This window comes from Phragmites australis, chromosome 11 (genome assembly GCF_958298935.1).
Source record: "Phragmites australis chromosome 11, lpPhrAust1.1, whole genome shotgun sequence".
NCBI lineage: Eukaryota > Viridiplantae > Streptophyta > Magnoliopsida > Poales > Poaceae > Phragmites > Phragmites australis.
Window position 1 is genome coordinate 402611 of NC_084931.1, and position 19121 is coordinate 421731.

At 40.9% G+C, this 19121-nt stretch overlaps 4 protein-coding genes across 5 annotated transcripts; 2 read left to right on the forward strand and 2 right to left on the reverse strand.

The window, feature by feature from the left end:
• The first annotated feature begins 1172 nt into the window (after window positions 1–1172).
• On the forward strand, window positions 1173–3960 carry LOC133885783 (actin-97). 2 transcript variants are annotated; one of them, XM_062325530.1, is made up of 5 exons: window positions 1173–1331; window positions 2033–2103; window positions 2186–2579; window positions 2885–3498; window positions 3617–3960. In XM_062325530.1, exons 2-5 carry the CDS (start codon window positions 2044–2046, stop codon window positions 3680–3682), a joined length of 1134 nt encoding a protein of 377 aa, XP_062181514.1. In that variant the 5' UTR covers window positions 1173–1331; window positions 2033–2043; the 3' UTR covers window positions 3683–3960. The 2 variants fall into 2 exon arrangements, with proteins under 2 accessions (XP_062181514.1, XP_062181515.1); XM_062325531.1 differs by having other exon boundaries at window positions 1193–1331; window positions 2006–2103.
• Window positions 3961–4539: 579 nt separating this feature from the next.
• LOC133885784 (uncharacterized) lies at window positions 4540–7166 on the reverse strand. Its single transcript, XM_062325532.1, has 6 exons — window positions 7008–7166; window positions 6416–6502; window positions 5996–6092; window positions 5368–5665; window positions 5219–5273; window positions 4540–4780 (listed from the first exon to the last, which is right to left on the reverse strand). The coding sequence occupies exons 1-6, from the start codon at window positions 7083–7085 to the stop codon at window positions 4703–4705; spliced, it is 693 nt and encodes a 230-aa protein (XP_062181516.1). The 5' UTR covers window positions 7086–7166; the 3' UTR covers window positions 4540–4702.
• Window positions 7167–8059: 893 nt separating this feature from the next.
• LOC133884366 (WAT1-related protein At5g64700-like) lies at window positions 8060–10114 on the reverse strand. The gene is made up of 6 exons (XM_062323745.1): window positions 9701–10114; window positions 9547–9609; window positions 9300–9416; window positions 8853–9105; window positions 8536–8694; window positions 8060–8410 (listed from the first exon to the last, which is right to left on the reverse strand). The coding sequence occupies exons 1-6, from the start codon at window positions 9874–9876 to the stop codon at window positions 8060–8062; spliced, it is 1119 nt and encodes a 372-aa protein (XP_062179729.1). The 5' UTR covers window positions 9877–10114.
• A 5643-nt stretch (window positions 10115–15757) lies between these two features.
• Window positions 15758–18410, forward strand: LOC133884369 (V-type proton ATPase 16 kDa proteolipid subunit-like). Its single transcript, XM_062323748.1, has 3 exons — window positions 15758–15962; window positions 16064–16349; window positions 18042–18410. The coding sequence occupies exons 1-3, from the start codon at window positions 15884–15886 to the stop codon at window positions 18172–18174; spliced, it is 498 nt and encodes a 165-aa protein (XP_062179732.1). The 5' UTR covers window positions 15758–15883; the 3' UTR covers window positions 18175–18410.
• Window positions 18411–19121: the final 711 nt, after the last annotated feature.

Below are 19121 nucleotides of genomic sequence, written 5' to 3' on the forward strand. Positions count from 1 at the left end.
TTCAGTAGTGTTCAATAGTTAGTAGTCAAGTAGTGCTAATAGTGAAATTTTAGTTTCAAGCCATTGAAAATTATTCGGTAGTGTCAGTAGCCATTAATAGTTCCAAGTTATAGTAAAATTATTTGTGTCAGTAGTTGCCAGTAGTATCAATAGTTTGTTCAATAGTGTCAGTAGTTTTTGTTCAGTGGTGTTTGTATTTGTTAGTAGTTACCAGTAGTATCAGTAATTTGTTCAGTAGTGTCAATAGTTTTGATCAGTAATTGTCAGTAGTATCAGTAGTTTTGTTCGGTAGTGCTAGTATTTATCAGTAGTGAACTACTGAACACTACTAAATAACTAATAGACAACTACTGAGCGATATCTACTGGACAAATACTGACACCTACTTGTGGGCACGCGGCGTGGGCACTTGGGTGTGGGGCGTGGGGGTGCAAATGGTGCTGCCACACGCGCGCCACGTGGCGCGCCTAGTGTGCGGGTGCGAGGCACGGATCGTGCGACGCACCCTGGTGCATGGGTGCAGGCTACGGGTCATGGCTGGGGGCGGACAAGCTAGGGCTGTTAGGGTGTAGAATAGTGCTATAGTATATATATAGGGTGTAGAATAACAGGCTTGAGTCCCAAGCGTGCGGACGAGTTGGGGTGGTTAGGGCGAGCTAGGGGATTCTACGGAAGTTAAGTAACAACAAGCTAAGCAAAAGCAACAAGTGCTTAACGAGACTCAAGCCTTCTACAATCACGGTCTACATCAACATCTCATCGAGACTACGCACGTGGAGCCTTCGACTAGATTTAGATCATATTTAGGCTAGCCAATACCCCTGTAATATGTCTTGAAGAGTAATACAAGAACACAAGACACAACGCTATTATCCTTTAGGAGGCATGAACATGTATAAATCTCTATCTTTTAATGCACGATTCGATAAGAGAAAGTATCTTCTACTCTAATCATATATTTGTAAGATCAACGGTTTACTCATGGGCAACAAGGACTTATTTGACTAAATAGATTGCTTGAATGAAGCCTATAGTGAGAGTGAGATTGATTACCATTTTTTTTGGATCCGCGTAAAAGCCTACTGACTACATTGAGTGAGGCTGGGCTGGGCTGGGCTGGGCCGTTCTTTGTGAAGTGAAGTCCAAGTGCGGGAAAAGACTTTGAAAAAAAAATAGATGGGTTGAAAAGGAAACGCTTTCTTCTTGTCGCGTCAGCCAGGGAGGACAGAGCAGTCATAGCAGGCAGGGCAGCAGCACCGGCCACCCCCCTTGTCCTCTCTCCTCCGCCGATCACATCCGATCCCTTCTTGCCGCCGCAGAAGCACTTCATAGTAAGCGTTCTCTCCTCCTCTCTCTCTTTCTGTGGTCCTGTCTAGTCTGATGTTGTTGTAGCTAGATCTTGCTCCCCCTTCAGTCCAAGATTTGGTCTTACGACCCTGCGAGCCCGGATCTGAGCAACTCGGGTGAAGATCCGGCGAAAAATCGTGTCTTTATGTGCCTCCTTGGGGAAGTTCTTGTCCGATCTGAACGCTTCATGCTGTGATCTGCCAGTGGATGATGGGTTACTGTTTGGTCTCTTCGGTAACTGAATTGACTCTTCTGCTGAGTAAAAAAATGGCTGGGTTGCTTCTACGCGACTTCAACATGTGTAGACTGTTCTGGCAGTTGGTGTTGTACTGTGGATAACTCGCCTTCCTCATACGCTACTGGATTTGTGAGCACCATTCGGTTCAGTTCAGTATGAGCTGCTAACATATTTTGTAGGCACTAGTGAGTGGATCAGAGGTGGCTTCTTTGTGTCATATGTTATGAGTCATAAATTGTTGTCTACAAAGTACAAACTGTTGCTGAATCCTTTAGTGTCAGGCCTAATACCTAAAGTGCATTTGTTTTGGCAGACCTTCTTGTTGTATGAAGTGGATTTATTGATTTCAATTTAAATTCCTTTATGATTCCAGTGTTTCTTTATATCATGGATTGAACTAAGAATTTTTTTTGCGGTTAGTAAATACCGTTCATATCCCACTTTCAGTTCTGTAAGAAATGGCTGATGGTGAGGACATCCAGCCTCTTGTCTGCGACAATGGCACTGGAATGGTCAAGGTCAGAGTTTTTACTCTTCACTGGTACTTTCTTTTACCTCCTTCAATCCCAAATATGTCACCTTTTATGTTCGATCTTGCAGGCTGGTTTTGCTGGCGATGATGCACCAAGGGCTGTTTTCCCTAGCATTGTTGGTCGTCCTCGTCACACCGGTGTCATGGTAGGGATGGGACAGAAGGATGCATATGTTGGTGATGAGGCACAATCCAAGAGAGGTATTCTCACGCTGAAATATCCGATTGAGCATGGTATTGTCAGTAATTGGGACGACATGGAGAAAATCTGGCATCACACCTTTTACAACGAGCTTCGTGTTGCACCGGAGGAGCACCCTGTGTTGCTTACTGAAGCTCCTTTGAACCCAAAAGCCAACAGGGAGAAAATGACCCAGATTATGTTTGAGACTTTCAATTGTCCTGCCATGTATGTCGCAATTCAAGCTGTGCTCTCCCTCTATGCTAGTGGGCGTACTACTGGTATGAACTGCTTCTGCCTTCTACTTCAGTGTTGATTCACTTGCCCAATAATATCTATGGTTTAGTTATATGTTGTCCTCCACTAACCATTTGAAAGCTATTGTCAAGCTCATATACTTAAGCCATGTGGTTATGTTTGTCCTTTATTAAATACATGTCAGCAGACACTGTTCAGATACAGTGCATTTCTGATTATTATATGCATTCAGGCAGAAACAATATATGTAGCTAAAAATTTGAGAAGTAATAGAAGTTAAATTTAATGGGGTTCCTTAGTGTGTGCTGAAGTTTTTCTCAATCTACAGGTATTGTTCTCGACTCTGGTGATGGTGTGAGCCACACTGTGCCCATCTACGAAGGATATGCACTTCCTCATGCCATTCTTCGTTTGGATCTTGCTGGCCGTGACCTCACAGATTCCCTAATGAAAATTCTCACCGAGAGGGGTTACTCCTTCACAACCTCTGCTGAGCGAGAAATTGTAAGGGACATCAAGGAGAAACTTGCTTATATAGCCCTTGATTATGAGCAAGAGTTGGAAACTGCCAAGAACAGCTCCTCAGTTGAAAAGAGCTACGAGCTACCTGATGGTCAAGTGATCACGATTGGTGCAGAGAGGTTCAGGTGCCCTGAGGTCCTCTTCCAGCCGTCCATGATTGGTATGGAGGCTGCTGGAATCCATGAGACGACATACAATTCCATCATGAAGTGCGACGTGGATATCAGGAAGGACCTCTATGGCAACATTGTGCTCAGTGGAGGTTCAACCATGTTCCCAGGCATCGCTGATCGTATGAGCAAGGAGATCACTGCCCTTGCTCCGAGCAGCATGAAGATTAAGGTTGTTGCTCCACCTGAGCGGAAGTACAGTGTCTGGATCGGAGGGTCGATCCTAGCCTCGCTCAGCACTTTCCAACAGGTACCTCTCGTCCAACTGCAGTTGCTTGGGCAATTGCTGAGCTTTACTTCTTATAACTTATCAGGCTTGAATGAAATCAAAATCTGAATTCTGTTATATTGTGACATTGATCTACCAGATGTGGATATCGAAGGACGAGTATGATGAGTCCGGCCCAGCAATTGTTCACAGGAAGTGCTTCTGAGTTCCACGAGTGACAAGTGCCTCATCATTGTCATCTAGTCTCAATTTATGTCCGGTTCTTTTTCTAGAGATGCGTTGCAGATTTGCATGCTATGTTTATTTTCTTCAGACATGACTCTTCTCTGGGATAGGCCACCTTTGTATGTTGTGGCTCCATATGCGAGCGCTTCGTCATATCCCTTGGTTTGTGAGAACAGTAATCAAACTTGCTTGGCTTGATTGGTTGGTTGGAGCTGTAAGAGCTGATAGATTTCTATAAATTGCTTGGATTGTGCTGTAGTACCTTTGTATCTGAAAGCGTGGTGCCGTGAGCATCCGTGGAAGCATGAACTGCAAACCGATGTATCATTTTGTCAAGATGCACTCCAAAGTGCTGTATCATCCTCAAGATGCACTCCGATTCAATTTGCTTTGGTTTCTGCCATATCAAGTCCCATTGACAAACATAATTTTGTAAAGATTTCCATTATAAACTAGAATGTGGTGCGTATATTGATCAACCAGCCAACTGGAGGTCATACAATCAGGGTTCTAGAAACCAGGGAACCCTGATATCGGTCCATCACATTCACTGCCCTACACACCTTTTTGATTCAACCTCTATAGAAGTAGACTTGTAATTCAATCTAACAAAACGCATACGACACTAGTCTTTCTAAAGAAAGTATTGCTGATACAGCAATAATTTTGGGTCGACAGGATAAGTTATGTGGCATGAAATCTTACAACAAACTCTGTGTGGAATAAGTATTACTCTTACAGCAACATGGAAGCAAACATACAAGTGAGCCCTGGAATTTTCTTAGCTTTGCTTCAATCGATTTGGCAGGGTTGACCCAGTTTATGTTTTTAATCTGATTCTTCTTTAGAATTCGTTATGAACTTGAAGCCTAAATTACTACAGTTTTCTGCTAATGGTTCTCGGTGTCCTGAAACACCAGCAGCTCCATTCCTCATTAAAAGTTCTCAAAAAGTCCTCCAAAAAGTTCCTTGCTCTCGCATGTTCCAAAGGTACTAGTAGTTAGCTGCTTGACTTAAAGGCGCCAGCCAATGCGCTGTATGCTTCCACACAGCGCTTGAACTTTTCCTCTGCTTCAGCCTGGGGAATAAAGATGTGTTCAGAATTGACACCTTCACACAGGTTGTAGCTCAACAAAAGAAGAATGAGTTTGTTTATATGTTCCATCCACAATATCAACAATGCAATGCAACCTATTCTACATAGGCTTCATGTTGTGCACTTCAATTTGGTCATGCTTGACATGACAGCTCCCTTTGCAGATGCCTACATGTAAAACATGGTGATATGGTGCCATCACACTGATTTTTCCCAGTACTAATGCCTGGAATTCAGTGGTATATATTATTGCGTGTGTAAGAATTGGTAGCTATTAAAATCGCCGGTGAGACTTTCAGCGCCAGTCACCAGAACCCTATCACAAAATCCTTGACAGAGATGCAAAAAGTACCATCCAGCACCTACCTCTGACCTGGGAAACAAATGATAAAACACAAGAACAAATACTATGATACTAACCTGTGAAGGGCCTTGATGCTTGTCTGGGTGCCACTTGAGAGCAGATGCACGGAAACTGCAGAAACATCATGTTGAGTTAAACAAATAGTTACCAACATTGTGATGTTGAAACCATGCAAATGTGATGCTGTAAGAAATGTTTGACTCACGCTGACTTAATATGATCCAGTTTTAAGGGGCCTAAACGTGGCAATCCAAGAGAGATTCTATGGCTTTGCAGACTGTCATGAACCAACTCTTCTTCCTCATCAACATCACTTTCATTCCAAAACTTTTCCCTTGATTTGGTCGATTGAGACTCATCCCTCCACTGAAAGCCATTAGGAGAACTACCAAGGCCGTCATCCTCCCCGGGCCAATACCACGTAAAAGATCTTTTACCACCAAAGGTACCATATGGTGTATCGGTGCAATCATCTTTGTCAAAATTTCTCCAGTTTTGCACACCTATGTAAACATCATTGTGCGCTTCATGTCATCAAAATATACAGAAAATAAATGTGAACTAACGGCAGATACTGAATCGTAAACTATCCTTAAACAAAAAGTAATAAAGTAAAGGTGCTGGAAAAATGGTTCAGGTGCATTAATGTCACCGTGACTTGAAAAAAATCACATTTTTATGCAGAACAAATGAAACCAACACACACTTCAAGTTTATCAGTAATTTATTGTTTGCATAGTTAAATATCCATTCGGCCAGTCCAGTGTTCTAGTTAAAACACAAGCAGTTTAATCCAAAAACAGTTTGAAGGTAAATGCTCCGGAAGAACTTACCTTTATTTTTGCTATGTTGACTTTTTCCTGGACAAGAGCGCTGGGCCTTTGATTTGCCACCAACTTTCTGCTTCCTCATTTGTTTATTACTGCTTTCCTGTAGACAACATTGAAACATATTGGAAGTAATCCTTTTTCAGCATGAAAGTAATGGTTCCGAATAAATTAAAAAAAGAACATTTCCTATGTATGAACTGAACTGGCAAGGCATATCTGTATCGCCCATCAGCAATAACAAACATCTGGTACAACTATAGTCAGAAGAATCCACATAGTCCGTTTAGATCAGGATAACAAATTGTAAATGCCTAAATGGGATGAAACATGTGTCTTCATTAGCTGAATAAATTTGTGTTATTATTTAGAGACAAGCTCACAAATTAGGAAGTACAGAAAATCTAGGAAAATGGTCACAATTACCTGATATGGGCTGCCATTGAGCAAAAGGTTTTTTAGGGCGCTCTTTGCATCTGCACGCTTTTCACGGACGGCAAACCGAATATGAGGCTGTCCAAAAATATATCATAAGCTCCACAACCGTTACATTCCAAATGACTGACGAAATGGAAATGCTACAGTGCTTAGCAAGCGGTTTAGGAGCCATGTTCATAGTTTTGGGCTATGTCCGTTTGATCTTGTAGATCGACAACTTTGTACACACAAAAAAATGTACCTTTTTTTTCAATTTTTCAGTAGAAGTTCCAAATTATCTTAATCAAACCTGAAAAACACACACAACACTACATCTTGCAGTGTGAAAGTGTACAGCTTTACAGCGCAGAGGATGATTACCACTCAAACTATAAGCTCAATAGCAAAAGCTAGCGTAACTAAGGCATGGATACGGAGCTACTCAGTTGTCAGGAAGCAAACTGCACACATATTGGTGCGTATGAACTGCGAGCAGAGTTCTCCCCGTTCTGTACCGGTGTTGAAAATTGAAATTGCAGCTAATAATGCAGAAGGGACACGCATCTATGTTGTGATCGGTGCGGTTTCTAGTAGGGAATACCGTGGATTTGGAGAGCGCAGCGGCGGAGGAGTGGAAGGCCGCGGCGCCCCACCTCCAGGCGGCCGCGGCTGCCTGCATCCCCTTTCCTGCGGCGGCCGCGGCAGCGGCCGACGGGAGGAGAAGAGGAAAGAAAGGGTCGCGAATGGTCGCAACTGATCCCTATCACTTTTGATCCAACGGCAGAACGTTGCCCACGTGGCGATTGACTGTGGTCAACACATTTTGCATAAAACGGATCGTAGGTATTAATCGCGATCCAAATATTTGCATAGGACCCTGAAATGAATCACTGTATTTCTCCATCTCAGCTTTTCAATTTGTTCTGATGCCATTTTTTTTTCTAAACGTGCGATGCACATATTTCATTAAAGAGAAACATGTTTAATGGTTGATTAGGACTTAGTTTTATCGGAAAGCTAGTTTTAGTTTTAATGTAGTGAAGTTACATTTATCTCGTATTTCAAAACCTTTGAAAGAGAGACAGGTCTAATGGTTGATTATGGTTGTTAATCTTAGGAAAAGCTATTTATTCTCCACAGATCCTATGTTTTAAGCTGGTCAACAGAGGACTAGTTCAACGACTCCGATGTTTTCCAAAATAAGGACACACAGCCTATATAACACGTCATGAAGATATACACATCGTAAAAACTAATAATAGAGAGATCTCACTATAACTAGATCTGTGACCGAAGATGCAGCCATCGGAATAAATTCATACTATGTAGTGTCCCACCTCGCCAGACCTCCGCCAGGAGATATAAATATCACAATATTACTGCTAGGGTGTGCTAGGTTTTCTGAGACCACCATGGTTGGGCTGGGCTGGGCCGTAAGAATACCGCGGGGTCGTCGTTCGACCATTGGACTTTGGCCCGACAGAACCGTACACATTCATTGCACCAAACGTACTCCTCCCGGAACAAAAATACACCGATGTATTGGACCATATACATCACATACCACGTACGTACTACGTACAGACAGTCCTTATAAACGTACGTATACATATGTAGTATGAGATGAACTGATCAGATATCGATACTATATGTTCATTTCCATTGAGACAAGTCCTCGAGTTTCTTCTCCTCTTTCTCCTGCTGATGCTGCTTCGCCTCCTCGTCGTCGTTACTGATGCTGCTGGTCTGATGTTTAGGTGTCTCCTGATCCGGATGAGGAATATGGTGGTCCTTGCTTTTGCCCCAGAGGACGCTGTAGAGTCCTCCGACGAGCAGGGCGCCGCCGAGGAGGCTGCCGAGGTGGACGGTCTCGCCGAGGAAGAAGGAGGAGCAGAAGATGGTGAGGAGGAGGCCCAGCGGGTTGGACATGGCCAGGAACACGGGGCCCCTCTTCTCGATGCACCACGCCTGCAGGTAGAAGGACACGCCCGTCACCACGAAACCCTGCACGTACCCGTCCATGCAGAATCATATCTCCATTCGGTCAGAATTCAGCTCGCATTGCAATTAAGCATGCAGCAGGTCTGCTGCCCGTTAATGAATTTTAACAGCTTTATTAAGTTACTCACGGAGTATGCGACAGCAAGAAGGCCGATGTTGAGCTGCAGCTTCCACGCGGCGAGGTCCCTCTCGACGGCCACGGCGAGCAGGAACGACTGGATCGTGCTCAGCATGCACTGCCACAGCGTCGCCAGCAGCTTGTTTGGGTACTCCTTCAGCAACGAAGCCTGCATCCATATACATGCACCGGCCGGCCAATCTAATTTATCAACTAATCTCAAACGAAAAAAGAAATCAACAATTAACTGATAATGTATGCACTGATGATGATTAGTTCAGTCAATCCATCTGCAACTCTTCATGCGTGCATGTAGTACGTACGCACCTGGAGGACGATCCAGAGGGACCATGTTGTGTTGGCGAGCAGCATCATGAACGTCCCCTTGATCCATGTCCCCTTGCTGCTGTTTGTCTCATGATGCGCCGCTGCGACACTGCCGGCGAAGGCGTGGTGGTGGTTCACTGGGCTCATCGACGGCCCGGTGTATATGGCGATGGTAAGGACACCGGCCAGGCAGAGCGCCACGCCGGCGGCCTTGGCCATGCCCGACGGGCTCAGCAGCCTCACCACCTCCAACCTGTGCGTTCAGAAAACAATACTATATGCTCAGAGTAGCTCGATCAGTTCCTTTTATATGCTTGGTTAAGTAGCTAACTTAACTATTGATGAAAACTCCTTATTAGTGCAGGAGCTCTAGTTTAACTAATAATCACTCTGCTGAACTTATGTTGAAATCAAAGCGTAGCTGAATTTGGTAAGGTGGGGGCTTACCTTAACAGGACTGCCAGAAAAAAGGTCACCACAGGAACAGAGTTGCTTGTTGCGGATGCCACAGTTGCAGAGGTGTACTTGAGGCTCATGTTGTACAGATTCATACTCATTGTGTTCCTACAAATTCAAAGAAGATATATATCACATGTTAGTATTCGATGGACAATACCTGTAACTAGGTCATCTAGAGATATGATCTCTTCTCGTTAATCTAGCTAGCTAGCTAGCACTGAAGTCTTACTCTTACCCAAGCAAAGCATAGAAGAATAGCTTCAGAAACAACCAGAATGACATTGGTGGTGCATTCCTCCTGCAAATAAAACAGGATTAATTTCAGCGATCATCTATTGGAGTCAAAAGAAAAAGGTATTTGCACAGTACACGCTGCTTTTTTTGCTTACCTTTCGAGAAGAATGGCGAGCGGCAGCAATAGAACAGTGGCAGCTGCCTGGCGGTAGAAGATGAAGACGTAGGTGTTCATTCCATGGTTGAATGCCGCCTTGGAGACGACGTACATGCCAGTGTAGATCAGCTGTATGATGACGGCAACCACATACGCCTTCTTGCTTGCATCCATGGTGTGATCGCTACTGATGATCAGATGATCTATCTACTGCTAAACTGCCCGGCTTGTAGCTCCTAAGAGGTTTGATCGGTCAGTGGTTCAGAAATAGAGGGGTGCAGGGGGCAGCCTTATATAAAGATGAAGATGCTGCATGATCTGCGCATCTGGTTGGGTGTTGCAAAGTAGTAGTAGCTTTTTTTCCTGGCCTCCGCTGAATCACATTTTGGGTTTGCCCAAGAGTCATCTTCTTCTTCTTTTGAGTTGATGGGAAAGAGTGATGTGGTTGCCTTATTACCCCTTTGGTTAGTGCACTGCATATACTAACTGCTCAGAGAATGAGGGAAAGGAACTAGCAAGTGCTGGATTGGATTGATTTTTGTTTGTAGCTCCTGCATGCCATGATAGGGCCATCGGTGATTAGTGGACTTATTAGTTCAAAGAGTCAGAATTAATGTGCCATACCACTTTCTTATTCCTTCCCTGATCTACTTGCTATCTGAAACAGAATTGTACACACCTAGCTATTTGCTAGCTCATTGATCATGTGGGAACTATATATATGTTTGCTGACAGTTTGAATCAACAAAAGGTATTCAGCTGGCATGCATAACAATATATAGTACTTCATCTGCATAAGTCCAGTTCAACTGCTGTCCCACCAGAGCCGATCAACAAAATATATTCTTTCTCTGATGCATCATATCGTGGTTCTGCCACGCAGGGGGGGGGGGGGGTTCTAACTTCTCGGTAAATCAAAACCAGGCAAACATTTCTCTAGGCATTTGTTGGAGGAAGCATCCTCTAGCCCTTTGTTTAAAAACGGCATACTGCAATTTTGTTAGAGAATTTAAGTCCATGAAAAACACTAGGCGACAGAGCGCACCAAACGCATGCTATCTTTTCTTTTCCTCCTTTTTATCCAGAGCCATGAATATCTTTAGAAATGACAAGACTTGTCAATTGAATTCTCTCTTTTTTATTTACTAGCAACCGTACATATGTTACAAGCACATGAAATTAATAATATTATAATAAAAACAATTTTTTTTACAAGTGCACGTGTAATACATCAAATCAATAATCTCACCCAATACAAATTAATTCTACAAGTATGTAATCGCGCAATGCAATGCACGTGTTGTTAGTATAAATTCAACAAAAGTAATTACAAGCACATGAATATACTTTCAAGAAAGCAAATTATTAAAGTACTGTAATACTCCATCTAATCATAAATATAAGTCTATTAGGACATCGACACAATTTTCAACATGACATTTTGACTAATAATATCTATAAAAATATATTATTTTAAATTAAAAAAGCAATATATTTTGAAAGTATTTTTAATGACGAATCTACATATCATCCAAATTTAGCATATCCTCATCAGAGCCTACACATTTTATCCAAATAATTGATTTCACGTTGCTCCAGAAAATGGGAACACAAAATACCGAATTACCTATTAATTAAAGCATGATGCATCTTGTGTATATTGTCCATGTATGCATTAAAACCATAGCATAGCTATGATATTTAATCAACTTTTAACCAATCCTACACAAAACAACCGCTCTATGAGAATCAAATATATGAAATTTAACTAAAATGAAATATAGAAATTTAGTTGAAAAATATAATATATGAAGTTAAACAGATGCATATCATGCGAGTCTAAATGATTCCATACTTGAAAAGTGAAAACAAATCCCAACGATATCTTGTGCTAAGTGCTAGTTAGGATCTTGCGTTGTCTTTTATAGACTTGTCGTTATTATTCAATTCTAATCTTCTTGAGTAACAAGGAAATAAAATAGAAGTGTCTGATCCATGACCACTTAGCAAAAAACAAACATTTTTTCCACATAGATTGTGTTTGGTAGACCGTCATTATAGTATTTCAACAAACAAGAGATATGCATGAATATCCATGGAAGTTAGAATCAATAAAACATGGAGAAAAATAGTCTGGTACACAAGAATAAGTAACCTTACGGACCGTAAATTAATTTGTGAAACATATGCCTCATCTTGCAACGTGAGGGGGTGACTACCAACACACGATTATATCATGACACTACGTAAGAAATCAGCAAAAGAGACACTACATTAATGACGGTTGCTCAATATGTGTCACTAATATCCTATTAGTGACAAATTTAATAAGAATACGTCACTAATATCCCTTATGATCAGGACCAAATATAGACTTGTCACCTATGATTACTGATGATAATAGTGACTGGTCATTAGTGATCGGTCGTGCTAGGCTAGTCATTAGTAACGGGTCAAGTTGTGACCCATCACTATCTTATCAGTAATAGATTGTCCTAGGTCAGTCATTAGTAACAGATCATCCTAATGATCCACTTATTAGTGACGAGTCATCTTATACCAATCATTAGTGATGGGTTAACTTGTAATCCATCACTAATGACCAACTTCAGTCTCCAATGACAGTATTCACAAATATTTCTATTTTTATTTTATTTTTTTGACCTCAGTAGCACTAGAATAGGAATTATTGTAAATTTTGCTCAAGTTTGATGTAAGGTGTGGCGGCTATAAACACAAACGCGCATTCCGAAAATAGTGCAGAAACTTCTAGGGGGGGGGGCGAGAATTCAATCTTCCAATCTATTTTGGATCTCGAAAAATTCTCCAAATCCGACGAAGTTAGGGAGAAACAGATGTAACTTTTTCTAGATGTCTGTAGAGTCAAAAAACATCGAAATCAGAGTCCGTATGCAAAAGTTATGTCCATTTTACTGAATGCACCCCGGGTCACATATCAAATTATAACCCTCGACGAAATTTGGTAAAATTAGTCATTAGTGATGGGTCATGGTTATGACGCGTCACTAATAACCTTCGGTAAAAAAATGTTAAAAGGATAAAATATCCGGTTTTATTATAATTACGTGATAGCAGAGGTGGTAAGGTGGTTACCCACACGAGGAGGAGGTCACATGCTTAAAAATAATGTGAAAAAGTGTGTCTTAAAAATAATGTGAAAAAACGTGGCTTGTGTGAGATATATGGGATGGACATACATTGAGATAGCTCGGATGAAATAATTTTTTTTTGATTTTTTTATCTAAAAAATACGAAAAATATTCATCGGTCATTAGTGATAGGTCAAGATTACAACCCGTCATTAGTGTTCAATTATTAGTGATGGGTCATAACCGTAACCCATCACTATTGACTGAACATTAGTTACAAATTAAGATTATGACCTATCACTAATAATCTCATTAGTGACGAGTCATCATTTATCACTAATAATTTATTATTAGTGACGTGATAAAAATGACGGGTACGAGACCCGTCAATTATAACTTTTTTTTACTTAGTGTGGGACGGCTGTGGATGCATGACAACGACGTAGGATGATCATGATCCCCGGAGGTGCCACAGGTAGAGGAAAATAGGAGATCGACGTAGACGCACTCAAATCTATCTATTTTACCCCTTGTCAAAAACCGAAGTGGCCTGGTTTTGTCCGAAGTGGTGATGATGTGGCGTGGTTTTGACATGTCAACCCATATCCACGTGGACTGAGTTCATGCATAGATTTGGTTTTAAGTGGTAGGGTCTAGCTGTCATGGGGACAATTTAGAAATGACATCCAATTGAATTTCTTAATAACTATTGCCTACTAGTTAACATCATTGAGCTCTAATAATTGCCTTCGTAGTTGCCCATAGCACTGCCCTAATCAAGTCGTGGGCCACACTAATTCTTTCTCTCCTGTAACAAGAGAGAGTTGCCTCCATTGAAGCTTGAGAGAAGCTTGAGAGGTGAAAACGAATCGGATATGAATTAAATAGTATGTTTTTTTATTTGTATTTTAATACAAATACAAATATATATTTGAATATCCTCAAATACGAACACAAATAAAACTGTCTTAATCTGAATCCGCATCTAAATATCTACTCGATCCAATTATATGCTAATATCCTATAGCTTTAATGACAACTCCGAAAGAATGAATTAATATAACATGAGCACGACAACAATTAAATATAGAGAACCACATATATTAGTTATTTGTAGACCTGACGAGTACCATATATATAAGTTGTTTGTAGAGCTCACGAGTCATAATAGATTGACATTTGACAATATATATGTCTAAAATGTCTAGAAATCACTACTGCCTTTTAAAATGAACTACAATTTGTTCTTATTTCTATTAGTGATGATATAGTAGAATAGAGTGTGACTGCTATATAGATTCTATAGAGGTTTTTTATTACATACGGATACGGAGGTAAACAGTAGTGAATCTAGAGCCATGAAGTACTTCTTCTTCCTTCTTTTTTTCTCTGTCCTTTTCTTCTTCTTTTTTATGCCAGAAATTAAAGGGTACTTGGGGAGGGATGGGGCTCCCAACTGCTTTGGAGGGTAGGGAGGCTTGAGCCCGGTAACAATTTGTTCGTGTCAGATTTTTTATTATTAACTTCATATGTATGAAACTGTAAAAGTTTTAGTTAAATTTTTTAACTCCTATTATAATGTTATTGAGTTCATATGCATATTCTCGTTATAATATTATCAATTATACGTATATATACGCGCGTGTATATATATATATATATATATATATATATATATATATATATATATATATATATATATATATATATATATATATAGGACACCTATTCTATACTCCTAGGAGTATGTACTCCCACATGCAATATACCACCTAAACAAACACTTTATACTCTTTTATCATTTTTAGTATACTCTAATACTAATTCTAAGATACTCCAATATGAGTTGTATGAAAAAAAATTCAATGTTAGCCTTTCATTTTTGCTATATACTCTTTTTTATACATAAAAGAAGTATATACGCAAATTATGATAAAAATCATGGAATTTCATAAAAAATTTCGTGGGATTTGTATTGTAGTATCTTGTAATTACTAATGAAGTATATTTAAAGTGATAAAGAAGTATAACACACGTGTAAAAGTGGTATATGAGAGGTGGGAGTACATACACCCAGGAGTACATACTAGTTTTCCTATATATATATATATATATATATATATATATATATATATATATATATATATATATATATATATATATATATATATAAAACCACCTCACGCATCGATTCCTCTCCACTCTATCTGCGGATGAAGAAACAAACTCGATACAAATATAGCTCCTCTCCGATGTAGATATTAACACACTTGCAGTGAGACGTTACCAGCTAAAGATTAGAAAATTACGAGCCGTAAAATCTAAATCTAACGGCTCACATCTCCTGCCTCATTGTATAGAGGACCAAAAACCGAGCCATTACACAAAGCCTCTTGTATCACGCCACCCCTCTTAATCCATCCTCCTAATGGTTGTTTGTTCGTGGGCAACTGCCATCCTCGACCACTCACTAATAACTACTCTTCAACACTAAAAGGTTGTCGGAACCGAAGAAGATTAGATGTTGCAATGGGTCAAATCCTAGCAGGTTTTAGATCAAAGGAGGTAGAGGTGGGTGCAATTTTAGCCCTGTGGAGGTTATGAATTTTTATGTCAACATGTGCTTGTTAGATTTAATATTTGCTCATAAAGTCTTAAGTGACCGTTTTTTAATGCATAGTTGAGTGTTTTTTTATTGAGATGTCACACCTGCAGGTTCTATCGGGTTTCGGGTCTCCGTTAGATTCGATGCCGAAGATAATTTTGCATCTGTTAGATGATTCAAGTTCGAATCAATTTTTTTATTCGGATTTCAGATCGGATGCATTCCGGTTTCAAGCCGTCTGGTTGGCAGGGCTAGAGAAGACCGTGGTCTCAGTAAAATGCACGATCACTGATAGGAAACAGGCCGAAAGTACAGCCCAAAATGGTGGGCCCACCAATCCACGCAGAGAGAGAGAGAGAGAGAGAGAGAAAGAGAGAGGGGCAGGCAGATGAAGAAGATGCTCTTGGCCTCATCTCACTCCGGCGAGATCTCACCGACGACCGCCCCCTTCCTTCCTTGATCAGTCATGGCCTCCACCTTCAGCGGCGATGAGACGGCCCCCTTCTTCGGCTTCCTCGGCGCCGCCGCCGCACTCGTCTTCTCATGTAAGCTGGAGTGTATATCCTCCTCCTTCCTCATCCCTAACCCAGATCTACATACAGCTCTCTTTCTCCCTCTCCGCTGGACCGCGATCCCCTGTGCGCAGGCATGGGCGCCGCCTACGGGACGGCCAAGAGCGGCGTCGGCGTCGCCTCCATGGGAGTCATGCGCCCCGAGCTCGTCATGAAGTCCATCGTCCCCGTCGTCATGGCCGGTGTCCTCGGCATCTACGGCCTCATCATCGCCGTCATCATCTCCACCGGGATCAACCCCAAGGCCAAGCCCTACTTCCTCTTCGACGGATACGCCCACCTCTCCTCCGGACTCGCCTGCGGCCTCGCGGGCCTCGCTGCCGGCATGGCCATCGGCATCGTCGGAGACGCGGGAGTCAGGTACTACGACTATTCATTCATTCATTTCCTTTACTTGTGGATGGATCGTGGAGGATGGTCCTGTTACTCAAGGGAAAAGAAAACTAGTTGTAGTAGAGATCATTCCAAGATATTTTACTTGATTTGATTGCAGCAAACAGCATCATGTTAATTGATTCTGAGTTAAGTTGGTCTCAAGCTCTAAGATCAGGCACGTAGGATGTGAGTGTTGGAACTTAACATGACTGTTGGCCTAATTATTGAAAATAATATTTTTTCTGTCCTCCCATGCTTGATAGCACCACGAGCATGGATGGTTAGAACAAATCTACAAATAAGTTAATGTACCTCATATGTTTAGCTATGCTTGTTGGCTTATGACCTATTTGACATGATGTTATGCTGTTGTGGAGGGATCATCTATGGCCCTGTGGCTAGCTGACCTCTGAATTTCAAAAAAAAAAAAGAGAAGGGAAACATCTTCACATTATTGCTACTTCCTCCGAATTGAGCATACTTGGGTATAAACCAGAGTGTTTGTCCGTGTCCTTAGAAAATGCAAGTGAAGTAAAAACTCCATATGTAGGTGTCACTCAAACATGGAAATCAGATAATGACCATAGTAGTGGTATATTCAATGAGACCTTGAGAATTTCTTTGACTCATGATTTGGGATTTCATATATTGCTGTTTATTTCATTCATAATTTTAATGTGAAGTGGACGTGGGGAGGGAGGGAACGGGTAAAAGTAGGGATGAAAACGGAAATGGAAATTCCCGATCGACCGGAGATCGTTTCCGTCTAACTGAAAAACGATAGCCCGTATTTGTTTTCAACATTTTCCTACAATTTCCAGTCTTATCGTTTTCGATTTCGATCCCAAGAAAAAAAATGAAACTGAAAATGGTTTGGACAATTTCCGATCTTTTCACTTTTCTACTGTTTCCGACTATTTGTACCTCTTCCTTTACCGGCCACCCAACATCTCACATTCTCACTCACCTTCTCACACTGTCTCTGCCTCTACCCTATACATAATCTTGTCATTTATGTTAGACGTATGCTATCCTATTGCTTGTATGTCGTTGAAACAGTTCTACTAACATTTGAACGTATACTCCTAGTGTAGTCAGTCGGGTCTTAGTGTGAATTATAAGATGTCGATCCTATACATCATCTATGAATTTATCATTTGCGTTAAACACTTGAATAAAATTTATCATGCACGTCGTTCTGAATTATCGATTCCTGATCGATATCGGCATGTTTCCGTCCCAATAACACCGTTTCCGGTTTTCTCGTATTATCGACGTCGTATTCGTTTCCGGCATTATCGTTATTGACTCTGTTTCCAAGCAAAAATGTGAAACTAGAAGTGATTTAGGCCTTTTCCGGTCGTTTTCGAACCGTTTTCATCCCTAGGTAAAAGGTTGTGACATTAAGGTTTCTCTATAGTGTATCCTCACAAATTTGTCGAGGAATGGCATAATTCTATCGCTTTCTTGTACTACCTCATGCTGTACCGAGTTTATTCAAATCGTGTATAAATAGAATGCTATTGTAGCGAGGAGTTTTCTTTCTTTCTGTTGCCAGCATGTACTGGGTTTTCTTATCAGGGGTATATTTTTGTACACGTTGCACTTTTGTACAGTCAAGTACTTGTTTGCAGTAAGTTGGCATTCCTAACTGATTCTGATTTGCCTCCTCTTCAGGGCTAATGCACAGCAGCCAAAGTTGTTTGTGGGCATGATTCTGATCCTCATCTTTGCGGAAGCTCTTGCTCTGTACGGCCTCATCGTTGGTATCATCCTCTCCTCTCGTGCTGGTCAATCTCGTGCCGACTAGAGAGGGCGTCAGGAAATGCACACGATTCATCCATCATTGTATTCCAAGTGCTTCTTTCTCGGTGAACATTGTGCAGGATCATGTTGAGCCTGTTCCACCCTTTGTAATACCGTTGTTCTGCCTACACAAATCTAGCTAGCGCTTGTAGTTGTGCTGTTGTATTTATTTGAAATAATAGGCAGCAAGCCCCGGACGTGACGAATAAATAAGCAAGCTGGACTAGTTTTATTTGTTCATATGTAATTCGTTGCGGATTCATTTCGTCGTGTGTGTAGTGATCTGCTTGGTTTGTGTTGCTTCACGGGGTGTTGGTTATGCCATATTACCATGGATAAATCCTTGTGTGCCACTGTAAATGTTCAAAATACCTGACCTGTCTTTTCAGTCACATAATGTGTGGCATGTAAAGGAGGATGAGGTAAAATTTCAGGAGCCATCGTTAGCAGTTCGCAATGTCATGCTAGATGAAGGAACGCGGTTACGTAGCTGTACGGGGTGATGTTGTCATTCATTCGTGAGCTAACTCTCGGTCAGATAAAATTTAAATTATGCAAAAGCAAAAAAAACATTGGATTTCTCTTCAGATAAAATAAAAATTATGCAAAAGTTAAAAAAAAAACATTGGATTTGAGCAAATAGGATGACGTTGTTACTGACAGTGGGTCAATTTTCAGTGAACCTCACATATCATTAATAATGTCACATGTGTAGTTATATCAAAAGGTCGTTCTTCCAGATAAAATCTAAATTATACAAAAGTGAAAAAACACTAGATTTGAGCGAATGAAACCATTACTCTTCTTACCATCATATCCAATACATGCAAAGAATAGGATCATGTTTCAAATAGGGTTTTTGGATGTGCTTTAAGATTTATGTATGAGTAAATACAAAACTCTTTTTTTCTTAAAATTTTTAACTATTTATCACTGTTATTGTGCGCTAAT

Coding starts and splice junctions, on each gene's coding strand:
- LOC133885783 (XM_062325530.1), top strand. CDS start 2,044: ATGGCTGATGGTGAGGACATCCAGCCTCTTGTCTGCGACAATGGCACT. Junction 2,104..2,185: donor ATGGCACTGGAATGGTCAAG/GTCAGAGTTTTT, acceptor TCGATCTTGCAG/GCTGGTTTTGCTGGCGATGA. Junction 2,580..2,884: donor TGCTAGTGGGCGTACTACTG/GTATGAACTGCT, acceptor CTCAATCTACAG/GTATTGTTCTCGACTCTGGT.
- LOC133885784 (XM_062325532.1), bottom strand. CDS start 7,085: ATGCAGGCAGCCGCGGCCGCCTGGAGGTGGGGCGCCGCGGCCTTCCAC. Junction 6,093..6,415: donor TCAATGGCAGCCCATATCAG/GTAATTGTGACC, acceptor TGTTGTCTACAG/GAAAGCAGTAATAAACAAAT. Junction 5,666..5,995: donor TCAACATAGCAAAAATAAAG/GTAAGTTCTTCC, acceptor ATGTTTACATAG/GTGTGCAAAACTGGAGAAAT.
- LOC133884366 (XM_062323745.1), bottom strand. CDS start 9,876: ATGGATGCAAGCAAGAAGGCGTATGTGGTTGCCGTCATCATACAGCTG. Junction 9,610..9,700: donor CTCGCCATTCTTCTCGAAAG/GTAAGCAAAAAA, acceptor TTTTATTTGCAG/GAGGAATGCACCACCAATGT. Junction 8,411..8,535: donor TTCTTGCTGTCGCATACTCC/GTGAGTAACTTA, acceptor GGGTACGTGCAG/GGTTTCGTGGTGACGGGCGT.
- LOC133884369 (XM_062323748.1), top strand. CDS start 15,884: ATGGCCTCCACCTTCAGCGGCGATGAGACGGCCCCCTTCTTCGGCTTC. Junction 15,963..16,063: donor CGCCGCACTCGTCTTCTCAT/GTAAGCTGGAGT, acceptor CCCTGTGCGCAG/GCATGGGCGCCGCCTACGGG. Junction 16,350..18,041: donor GTCGGAGACGCGGGAGTCAG/GTACTACGACTA, acceptor CCTCCTCTTCAG/GGCTAATGCACAGCAGCCAA.